The sequence below is a fragment of the Echeneis naucrates genome, chromosome 7, assembly GCF_900963305.1.
Source record: "Echeneis naucrates chromosome 7, fEcheNa1.1, whole genome shotgun sequence".
Classification (NCBI taxonomy): domain Eukaryota; kingdom Metazoa; phylum Chordata; class Actinopteri; order Carangiformes; family Echeneidae; genus Echeneis; species Echeneis naucrates.
In genome coordinates, this window is record NC_042517.1 from 23,168,910 (window position 1) to 23,181,172 (window position 12,263).

General features: G+C 41.3%; 1 protein-coding gene across 2 annotated transcripts; it reads right to left on the minus strand.

Moving 5' to 3' along the window:
• Positions 1–2,601: 2,601 nt before the first annotated feature.
• rbbp8l (retinoblastoma binding protein 8-like) lies at positions 2,602–11,159 on the minus strand. Of its 2 annotated transcripts, none has more exons than XM_029506378.1 (14): positions 11,058–11,159; positions 9,475–9,550; positions 8,886–8,928; positions 8,580–8,675; positions 8,151–8,263; positions 7,860–7,935; positions 7,544–7,722; positions 7,400–7,443; positions 7,013–7,098; positions 5,604–6,342; positions 5,418–5,514; positions 5,249–5,310; positions 4,964–5,105; positions 2,602–4,575 (listed from the first exon to the last, which is right to left on the minus strand). In XM_029506378.1, exons 2-14 carry the CDS (start codon positions 9,533–9,535, stop codon positions 4,514–4,516), a joined length of 1,800 nt encoding a protein of 599 aa, XP_029362238.1. In that variant the 5' UTR covers positions 9,536–9,550; positions 11,058–11,159; the 3' UTR covers positions 2,602–4,513. The 2 variants fall into 2 exon arrangements, with proteins under 2 accessions (XP_029362238.1, XP_029362237.1); XM_029506377.1 differs by having other exon boundaries at positions 9,475–9,613; positions 11,058–11,157.
• Between the last annotated feature and the right edge of the window lie 1,104 nt (positions 11,160–12,263).

Genomic DNA, 12,263 nt, shown 5'->3' on the forward strand with positions numbered 1-12,263 from the left:
GACTAGTTAATATTGATTTGGTTCTACATTGACTTGGGATGTGCAACCTACTTCTGACTACTTCTTCTTACTTAAATAGAGACTTGCTGATTGACCTGTCATGCTTGATGATCTGTATCACTGTAGCTACACACATAGAAACTGAAAGGTTGTTAAGCAAGAATAACACTTTTAGAATTTGGTCAACAGGACTTATTTGGAAAAGGCCCTTTTCTGGATTGATGTGGAATTCAGACAGACAGTGCCACAGCACATTAAACTGAGGACTACTGCAAAAGAAGAAAAGGAAGAAAAATTAGAGTTTGCACTGAAATAGGTTAAATTTCCATCTCTCATTTCCTGTTGGTAGAGAAGCCACAAGACAGCCAAATTTCATTTCAACAGCAAAGACATGACAAAATCAACTGAAGCGACGCACTGTTATATTGTAAACATGTACAATACAAACATGTTCGCTTCCTCACGTGATCACTGGTTTACTGAACAACCTTTTCCAGGTTAAATGTATAGGGCCATTTGCCAGGAGACTGTCTGTGGCATGTATTTCATGTCACAGTAAAGCTACATCTCCTCACAATACAATACAATACACAATACTACATAACCAACTTTGAATGGTTTCCACTGGTTTCTGCATCCTCCATCATCACACCGCAATTGTTTTGCATAATGTCCTGTGCAAAAAAAAAAAAAAAAGTCAGACATGATGATGCTTCAGTTTCCCAGAAAACCCAAAAAGTGTGTGGTAAAATTATGACGGCACAAAACCTAAACGCTGAATTATGTTTTGGAATATAACAGAAGTTTATTGCAGCATTAAGAATAGTGAATTTATACAAAAACATGTTCTAACTTATATATACAATGCATCCGTTAAAATTATGCAACAATGTAGTATAAGGTTTCATAGAAGAGGAAACAAAAAAAAAAAAAAAAAGACACAGTACATCTGCAATATCTACAGGAATTAACAGATAGATTGAATGGCAGGGGAACCCTATTTAGTTCACTGACCATTAACCAAGTACTGTATTTAATGGACTTTAATGGAATAGCATAGTCAGAAAACTGAAATCACTAACTATTTTGCTATCTGCACATGTTGGGGTCGTCACACATGGCAGCAAAAAAGTGCAAGAAAGAGGGAAAAATAACTTTACAATCAAATAAATATTGGCTGATACTGCCTGTTAATTAGAGCATCTCCGTTAATGATATACATTTTAAAACACAGCGTGGACATGATCACCACACTGTATTGCTCATTCAACTTTCCCCTCTCTTTTGATCTCCTCTGTTAACCCGGCTCAACGCAAGCTGTCACAGCTTTGACTGGAAAGTTGATACTTGCAAAATATGTGCATTCTGAAAATGAAAAAGAGGAAGAGGAACAGTTTTTTTTTTCTCTTCTTTTTCCCCTTTGTAGGACACTGAGAGACAAGCTGAGAAGAGGGGTAAGCGATGGGGAGGGGTGTGGGGCTCTGTGGCAAAAATACCAACGCTGTGACAGCAATGTCAGGAAAGTGAAATAACTAAAAATGTAAAAATAGTACTTGAATAGAGTGTGACCATGATTGGAGACTTCTGGTTTCAAATTGGCAAATGGCCAACCAAACTCTGACAGGTTTACAGGCAAATTTTAATATTGTCAGTTCTTTATTTTTGTAGCAGTTCAGTGAGTCTTCAATGAATAATGAGGCCCAAGGTCAGAAATTCATTCATTCATCTTCTACTGCTTATCTGTTTCCAGGTCACAGGGGTGCTGGAGCCAATCCCAGCTCATTCTGGGTGAGGGCGGGGTCACCCTGGACAGGTCACCAGTCCATCACAGGGCCAACACACAGAGACAGACAGAGACCAACAACCACTCACACACACTCAGACCTATGGACAATTTAGAGTCACCAGTGAACTGAAACATGTCTTTGGATGGTGGGGGGAAACTGGAGTGCCTGGAGGACACCCAGGCAGACACACGGAGAACATGCAAACTTCACACACAGGCCCCAGGCAAGGAACCAGCCCCATGGCCTTCTTGCTGTGAGTCAACATTGCTACCTAACCAATATAGTGGTTAGGTCAGTAAATGTACTAAGTTATGACAAACAAAATGTTTGATAGCATTAGCCACCAGGCACGGGGAGAACATGGAAACTCTGGACAGAAAGGCCCCGAACCTGCAACCTTCTTATTGTGGGGCAAGGGCAACCGCACTGCCTGTCAGAAGTAATTGACATTGTTTATTGAGTCAGAAGGGAAAGGCAGTGATGACAGTGCAGTTTACGGTAGAGGGATGACATCAGTGATAGTTGAATTGGTGGACAATCCACAGCAAAAAAGACACAGGGTTCACATTGTCAGAAAACTGTCTCTCCACAATGAGAAGGCTGCAGGTTCGGTTCCTGGGCAAACAGGAACAAGTTTGCATGTTCTCCCCGTGTCTGTATAGGTTTCCTCCCACCGTCCGCATGTCCTCAGGCCAACTGGTGACTCTAAATTGTCTGTGTGAGTGTGAGTGGTTGTTGGTCTCTGTCTGTCTCTGTGTGTTGGCCCTGTGATGGACTGGTGACCTGTCCAGGGTGACCCCGCCCCTCACCCAGTGTGAGCCGGGATTGGCTCCAGCACGCCTGTGACCTGGAAATGGAAAAGCGGTAGATGATGGATGGATGGATGAGAGGACATTGTGCTCATCTTCACTTTGCCAAATTCACAGAGTGCTGTGATGATGGACTGGTAATGTTTTGCAATATGTGTGACTTTCTCTGCCTGACTATGTTTCAGTTGACAAAACAGCTGAAAGCTGCTAAACAGAAAAACAAAGTCCATGCATAAATTAATATTTACTGGACATACAAGTGTTAAAGTAAGTTTAAACTAATGCCTTAAAGGTTCGATGTCAGGCATTTCAACATGAAATTCTTTTTATTATTTACATTCACTTTTTCCTGAGACATTGGATCTGTGCAGCCAAACACAGATATCATTCAGAGTGTCTCCTCACTTCTGCATTTTGTCTATTTGTTGTTAAAATTGCTGAACTGTTTGTACAATAATGAAGTAGTAACTTCTCGTATGGCCTTAAATGTGAATTTTTTGCATCAGACAGAGGATGCTGTGTTCTGTATCTTCCGTGGCAAGTGACATAATTAATAAGGAGTTAATGGGAAGAAAAAATACTTGCAACTTCTAAATAGTCGTTGACTTTTTCAACTTGTTTCAAGAAATGATTTCCTATCCTTCATCTGTTGTATTACCACATTGAAGATTGTGAGAATAACCTGAGGCCTGTGCTTTTGTGTGAAAAGAAGAGCACAAAAACAAAATACCTCAGATGTTTAAAAAAGTGTAACTTAAAGCTACTCAAATCCATAAACTACTAAAACATTTTGTATGCGCTATGGATCAAATGCCTGCATGTAATATGAAATAATGAACGGTTATCACCATTCCCGTGAGCTCAACATACACTTTTAGCATGCTCTGAAATCACTGTAGACTAGTGATGTGTCGTTCGTGAATGATTTGTTAATTTTGAACTAATCTTTTGTATGACTCGGGAGTACCAAGTCATCTCAGTGAGTAATTCCCCGGTCAGTGCATGCACACCACAGACTCAGATCCGTTAAAAAAACTTTCTGCCACATATTCTCAGTGTAGAAAGCTGAATAAAGCCCTGGTCCATGTGTTCAACTACTCCGCCTCTCCTCTCCTGTATGCTAGTTACCAGCGTAGTTATTCACGTGGTTACAGCAGTAACGTGACCGATGCTGTTATTACTGGTGAGGAGAGCTGTCTGACATTAGCACGAAAGGATGGATGTTTAATTTGCCTTTCTGTTGGAACAAATTCATACACTACGGGTCTTCAGTGACCAGGTAGGCTGAAGTGAATGAGAATTTTTTAATGATAGGTGGAGCGCTGTCCTGCCGGCAAATAAAGTAATCAGTCATTTCAACTTCAGTAGGCTATGTCCCAAAAGGGTGCTCGGTAGTTTAACAAAAGCAAACTTGTGCCAAGTGAAGCAAACCATGTTGCTCTTCAGTGTTTGAAAGCCGTGCTTTTTCAGTCATCACTCAAAGCTACAGCGCCACACTGGTTCCAATGAATGAAACAAACAAATGACTTGAAAAAAGATTTGTTCATTTTACTGAACAAGATTCAAAGACCAGAGTCAGTAAAAAGATATGAATTTCCCATCACAACTCTACACCAGGCCAGGCGCCAGATTAACAATTTTAGCTGAGTAGGAGGATATTGGATATTGCACTCAGCAGTTAGGTAAATACCAAAGCTAAATGAAGAGTCAGTATTGGACTGGCGACATGAAAAAAAACATTTCTGGTTAATGTTAAGTTAGTTCCATGTCGGCTGGATCTGTACATTTTCCACTGTCAACTTATACGTAGATAAAACGGCAGTGTTGCTTCTTAGTTCTGTTTTTTAGCTTGTTACCCAGCTCTCCAGAGGCCGAAAACATAGGCTGGTTGAAGTTTTGGTATGACCACCGTCCCCCTTAGGTAGGGCTCTTCTCTTCAGTTCCCATTGTGAACTTGACTTTCCTTTCCTTTCGGATGTCTGTGAGGAAGAGATGAAAAATTGTTCCAAAGAGTTTCTTAAGGTCAGGGAGAAACAGATTGAAGAAGGAAGCAATATACCTGATAGTCATTTTTAAGACCACCAATTAACCAAGTTGTAATTTATAGTAGTTACAGGCAGGACGAATTACTTTCTATAAGTATAGTTCAAATGGTGGCTCTTTACCACCTAAACAAAAAAATACACTATACTGAAAAGTATTGGAGTTTGTTACCTTGGGACAGAGCTGAACCAGAGATGAATATGAATGGGCATTTTGTGGGGGAAAAAAATGAATTCACAAAGCTTAGAGATTTGATTTCAAGACCACACCCAGGAGGAGGGAAAAAAAGGATAAGGAAAAGGAGATATGTTAAGTGGTGCCTACTGTCGGTGTCTGAGTCTAGGTCAGTTTCTGTTTCCACTGATGCCCTCTTCCTTTTTCCACTCTGGCTGCTTTCTTGGATTCCATTCTCATCCTCGTCCAGCTCATCTGTGCTGCTCCTGGGCTCGTTTTCTTGTGAAAACGACTATGACCAGGCAAACACGAGGGCTCACAATATAAGACAACCCTGACTTTAAGGTTGCTAATATTGTCATTGGAAAACGGCAAAAGCTGAATGCGCCAATATATGCGAACAAAATTTTACGTTAGTACTGTATCTGACCTTACCTTGCCATTGGATAAGGCCTCTTCCTTTTGGAGAGCAGAATTCAGAGTTTCCAGCACTACCACTGTTAAGGAAACCGGAACGCTGAGTATTATTAATCTGTGCATGGATGCAATATGGATGCAAACATACACACACAGACGCAGGAGCATGTGTATCAAGGCCCTTTACCTGGTCTTAATGATATAGTCAGGACAGGAACCTTCTTTTCGTTGCTTTGGTCTGTCTTCCCATTCACCTCCTCTTTATGCTCCTGATCTTCGGTTATCTACAGCGATGAGACCATCACACTGTAAGTCCTTTACCGTCATCAATGTGTTTGGCTTTTCATTTCATTTCCACACCAGAAGTTGTTACCTTGTGGTTATGATCACTTGTCGACTCCTCTTCTTGTTGGTCGATAGGTGGTGTTGATGAGGATGAGGCCTGTGCAAGTAGTAAAAGTGATGATGCCCTTTCATGTGCATATGTATTAGTCTCCTCATCTTTGTCAGGAGACTTCTGTACTCTCTCTCCGACTTGAAAGGCCGTGGGGGAATCACCTGATGGTTTTTGGCTGCATTTAGACTTTCCCCGATCTGATAGGTCCAGAGGTCCCTCATACATCTCTGTAAGCCCTTGTCCAGAGACTCTCTCAGCCTTACCTGGCTGAATTTCCTTTTTGTCCTGTGGCTTACTCTGTCTCTCCACATCCTCTGACAGACTTCTCAACCTGAACACCCCAGTTGGGTCTTTGACTGGGGACAGAGGAGTGCTGTGTTTGGACCAAGGAACCTCGAACACTGGCTTTCTAGAGCTGGCATGTTGGCTTTTTTGGACCAGGTTTGGAAAGCGTTGCTGATTTGGTTTGGAAGAAGGTTGAATCATCTGGCTTGTGCCTGTAGCTGTCACAGAACGCCAGTCAGATGATTCAGATAAGGGCCAAGGGAGCGCAGCAGGGTTGCTCTCGATGAGTTGTGGACGACATGAAATGGGAGTATGGAGCACATGTCTGCTGGGGTTGACCTCAGCAACAGTTGAAGAAGAAGAATTCTTCAGGAGGAGAGTCTGAGGGGGGACAATGGATCGTTGGTCCAGCGGTTCAATACTCTGACCTCTAAATTAGGATAAAGACATGAGACAGAGGGTCAAAATCTTTGGGTAGCATAGAAATGTGAGCTGTAGGGACTGTGTCTAACATATCCATATTTAGTTTCCACACACTTGAATGTTACGTTCACACTACTGTGCTCTCATTTTTAAATGACAGACACAGCCATATGCAAGCTAGTGTACACAGGAAGTCGATTATCTCTTCTGCAGTTGATTAGGTGCATAAAATTAGCATGAGCAGCTGGCAAAGACAATAATGACAGTGACACCCATATTACTTTATTACAGGTGCATTCGTCAGCGATGACAAGGCTGATAAGGCTTATCAGGCAGGCAGGTATCTATGTCATTGCTAATCTTAGGTTTTGCCCCTTACAAACTACATTGCAATGCAATACAAGTTTTGACTTGGAAACGAGTGTGTCCCCAAAAGCTACAAAATTATGGGCTTGAAAACTTCTCTCCCAGCCAATTAAGAACGTAGTAGCAGGCCAAAAATCGAAACTTGCAGCAATTCACTAAAGTGAATGAGTCGCAGCTGCCCGATCACCTTTTAGGATTGAACTGTAAAAACAGTGTATTTAATGCAGGTCTGCATAGATATAGGTACTTAAATAGAGCTCTGCATAGACAAAGATCATTTAATATAGTAGTAGTCTGCTGATCTCTCTCACCTCCTCTCTGCAGCACACATTACACCATGCTCTCTCTTCCAGGATGGTAACGTAAGAGTCGACAGTGGTAGAGACTTGTATGACTCCTGACAGAATGGAGGAGGACAGAGGGCAAATGAATGACTGTACTTGTATGGTTGGACATGTTTGTAAAAACAGAAAAGCTTTTATTGTTTGCTAAATATCAATGAAGAGTCTGAATGTGTCTGGACTTACCAAACTAAAGCAACAGTTTTATAGTGAACAGTTTTTGACATTTTACACCTTTATCCCTATCCTTATGAGAGTGGTGTTGCTCTTCTTAATTAACTCTCAATGAAAAACTGAACAAGAATGTTTTCCAGAACAATTATTGGATAGTTTGAGTCAGCTGAATGAGAAACTTACAAAGTGGCTCCTGCTCATTCCTCTTGGCTGTTTGTGCTCAGTTTCTGTTTGATGAGATGCAGAAAAATGTGGACTTAGATAAATTGGAACAAGACCACGGAAATCAACAAACATACAATGCAAGTCCAAGGCGCCCCTCCTCACCCAGACTTCTTTGGCCCATATCAGTTTTCGATACGGGATCACCATCTGGTGGCTGGATGCTGCTCCTGCTTGTTGCTGTACCAACAAGGGCCACAGGTCCAGAGAATGGTGAGAGCTCAGGGGAACTGATCGGTTTGACGTCTGTAGTGCTGCTGTTTGAGGAATGCTCACTGTGACTTCTGCTGAACCCACACATATAGAGCGCTATTACAGTTTCCACATTGAACTTTAGTTTAGTAGTATTTTAAATAACAACAACGACCAGAAGAAAAATGGACTGAACCCAAAACTTTACAAACAAGCACTTTGTACGCACTCTAGTGCTGCTCTTAAACTCTTGATTTCATCTTTGAGTCTCTTGTTCTCCCTCTTCAAGTTGTTCATCTCTCCCGCTACAACATACATCACAGGAGAGGATAATATCACTTTAGAAAGTTTCAAATACACTTTTGCTGGGGTTAGACTGTAGGTTGAAAAAAGGAAGTGCAAGTGGATCTCAAAGGGCAAAGAACCAATAAGAAATTGATTTAAAAATTCTAATGTGTTGCACAAATTCAGATGAAATACACCAGATGGATATATGAGTGGATATGATTGGACTGAATACCCAGTAGAGAGATGTGCTGGAGGGTCTGTATCTGTGACACTTCAAACTCCTGTTGTCTTCTGTTGGCAACTTCTTGAGTTACTGTACATCTGTCACACAGCCCTGCTCTCAACCTGATCACCAGCAAAAAAAAAAAAAAAAAAAAATCAACACAGCGTTACAAACAGAACGAATGGAAAGACAACTTGAAATCACTCTAATCTTCAGGTACTAAATCCATCCATTATTTACTTCAAGTTCTGCTTTCTCTATGCAAATTTCCACAATGCAGGTCAATAAAGCATTATTAATCGAATAATGTTAGCATAGCAATTGTTGAAGTACCAGTCTTTCCCATTGAAGCTACCCAGCCTTGACTGTGCACACGTTCACGTGTGCAGCCACATACTATACATACTACTATATTAAACCATAGTGGGGCATCAGTACCTGTTTTCCAGTGTTTTTATGTTCTCGGTGAGTATTCTGTGCTGTTCTTTCATCTGCTGGTTTCTGGTGAACAGTTCCTCCATTCGCTTTATGTCACTGTTTGTATGTACAAACATAAACACATACTTGGTGATCCACACTTTCCAATCATGACGTGGGCCCACACAGGTCCTGGTGCAGGACCAGCCTAGTCCACAAAGACCGGAACAAAGCTCCCATTGTGGCTGAACGGCTAACCTTGAACATCTTGTCATTGCTGTGTAAACAGTCAGATAAATTATCAACAGAGGTGAAGAATCCACTCACCAGCCTTTCTTGTTGGACAACTCTTGGACCTTCACCTGCCAACCTGGAAGTCAAAGACACATCTGGTTGGGTGGAAGTGTGAAAGGTGAGTCTCTTAAGGCACTTACATGTAGATTTCAGCTAAACATAAAATATTGTATCTACCATTGCTTGATAAAATGTGTGGATCAAGGATATCACAGACTGTTTGTCAACAAAGAACATTTATCTTGGGAAAAAAAAAAAAAAAAAGCGAATTCTAGAAAATATTGATTTTATGCAATATGGAGCCAGTAGACGGCATCTGCAGGAGAAAAACTCAGGATAAGATACTGAGAGAATCTATTTAGTGGTAGACCTCGATGTATGACAGTGGTTGTTTATGTTGCTAATATTTATCTTTGTCAAGTAATTGTATGGGTGACCCTTAATACTCATTCCTTTCATTAAGTAATAATGTAGAGGTTATTGAGCTTTTTCAGCTTTTGCCCCCCCCCCCAAAAAAAAAAAAAAAAAATGCACAATGTATTATCATGCTTTGTTTAAATCTTGTTCTAATCTTTAAAACACAAAGATATCTTATAACAACCTATGTCTGCGTTTAACTTACCCTGCATTTCCCGGTCGTGGACCTCCTGCAATTTCAGGAGCAGGTCATTGAAGCACTCCATTGTCCTCCAGTATGGCTGCAAAAGAAAAGTGACCTCACGTCCATATATTTGCCAACGTAGAATTCAGTACGTCTTGAACTGAATGAGAAGATAATTCACATCTTAAACCCAGCACATTTACAAAATAGAACTTCAAACCACTGATGGAAGTAAACACACTTTTGTAAGTAAGTTGTTCATTAGTTATAAAGAGTTCAGGCGTTATAGCCTGAGGTCTGTTCTTCATTGGAGCAGATACAGCAGAGCACAGTACAGTTTGCTGGCACTGCACATTCATAACTTGAATGGGCGAGCAAATTTCATTGTTATATTGAGAATCATTAAAACTTGCCAGACTGGTCCTGCCAGGCGTGAAACTGAAGTCTGCAGACTATTTTAAGTGTGTGAAAAACAGCTTTTCTAGTGTGTGCACGTATACATGTGCATTGCACGGTGTCAGTCTGAACATGTTATCGAAAACTAATGCAGCACGATCATTAGAAAGGTAATAGTCAACACTTGTGTTTTTGCCAACTGACACGTTCGGTATTCATGGCTATGTTCACACACACACACTTGTTTATATGAAGAAATACATGAACTGAATATTTAGCATTTTGATCAGTGTGGATTGGGCTGTACCGACATGTCAGGATATGCCAGGCAAGTGGCTGTTCAGATCATCTCGGCAGAGCAAGAAAAGACCTGTCTACCTTTATGTGGCTGGTCTACTATCTCTCGATCATTATTCACTCACTCACTATTAACGCACGCATGGACACACATTCTATTATTTACTGTCTAGCTATTCTGTATTTCGAACATATTCATGCCTAAACTTTTATTGCTGCTCTATCATGTTATTGAGAGAGGCATTATCGTAGTATCTGTAAATACGTAGTCCTGGATGTCGTACACCTATAGAAAGATGCAGATAACACACAGGCAGAAAACCTGCTGTAGCTTTATCCCTTTTCAAACAGAGAGAGATCTTTGTTGTCTGAAAGCAGACTTGAGTGCATAAGAGGAAGTTTGTGTATTCAGGTCTCATTCACTGCTGTCACACAATGTTACCTGATGTTGTTTTGAACAAATTGGAGAAGCCACGGCCAACAAAAATGGCATTGGAAGCTTTTCTCAGTGCTGCTATGTATTGGACTGTCACTGTGTCTCATTGATACTGTGGCTGTCCATCAGTGGATGGCGATGATCAGTAAGCTTCCCTTAGTTCTTAGTTCTTCTCACGTGTATTTTGTTTTTGCAAAAACCTAAGCCTTATATTTGTCGATAAAGATTTGTTTCATTAGGCCTGAATACACTCCATACCAAGGAGGAAAGAAGGAGGACGGGAAGATGAAAAGACGAGGAAAGGAGGGAAGGGGACACAAATCCATTCACACACACACACATACCCTAAAATGACTGTGAATATACCATGTTTAGTTTCCTGTATTGCCCTCACTTCCACGCATACCTGCACTTACTCTCCCCACCTGTCTGGCCCTTGGTTTAATAACACAAAGCTTAATCAGTGGTAACTCACCTCACACAGCTGAAGAACACTCCAGACGCAGTGTACTGCTCAGACCGAAGAGATGGGCTGAGTGACACACAGAGAAGAGAGGAGAGAAAAGACAATAATGTCAAGAAAGAGGTAAGGGAGAACACCCCACACCCTCCCTTCTCTCATCTCTCCACCCCAGAAAACCGGTTGGAGCGGTTGTCCCCTTGAGCAACACAAACACCAAGGCCTGGGCAAGTTCTCCCTTGATATTCCTGTTCTGCTGAAATCCCATGTAACCGGCTAAACCGGCCCCATAAAGCCCTGAGGCAATAGAGGGACAAAGCTGATCGGAGAAAAGACAGAGAAGTCTGCTACATTTAAATCAGACGTTACATTTTTCTACCACTAAATTATAATAAACTTCAAATGTTTGGGTGAATCCTAATAGTCGATGGCAGTGTAATAAATAGTATGAAAGACACACACCCTCTTTATCCCACTCACACATATAAAGAATGTTAGAGACTGTCTGTTTTTGTTAGTTTTCAACAAAGTCATCATATACATAATCGCTGTACGTACAGTAAATATATGTGGGCAGTCATATGACAGAAAGTGGTAGATATGATGACTGTGATACTTTTATGTAAATTCTCTTTGCAAAACAACATGCAATAACGGCAGCAAACGTCGCTGAAAACCGGGTTTGGTGTGTGTTTGATTTGAAAACCAACTGCATCCCCAGTGACTTGCCTAGCTGTTGTCTCCTATAGCCTGCCAGACACTTCCTGCTGCCATAGGTACCATGAATGTCAACACCAAGGAGAATGAGCAAAAGTGATTGGGTGCAAAAGAGTTACATGTGCATGGTTTTAGGTTGACACAAAGCCCGTTGCTCTGCAGCTGTGGCTCATCAGGATGAGAGGAAATTAAAAATTGAGAATTTCTTGATTCATAAACCAGCTGGAAGCATGGTGGCATAATGGCAAGCACTGTGGCTTCACTGCAAGAAGGTTGTGGGTTTGATTCCTGAGCCTGGGGCCTTTCTGTGTGTAGTTTGCATGTTATAGTTAATGTGAGTTCAACGTGCCATTGTCTCAGTTTGTCGCCAACCCGAGACCCACCAACAAGAAGCCAGAGCTTCCAAAGTAATCTAATATTTGGCAGTTTAAATGGAAAGACGGAAAAAGGACAGAAGACGACAGGACTCTTCAGAGTGGATATTAGACAGATATGGGGTCACTG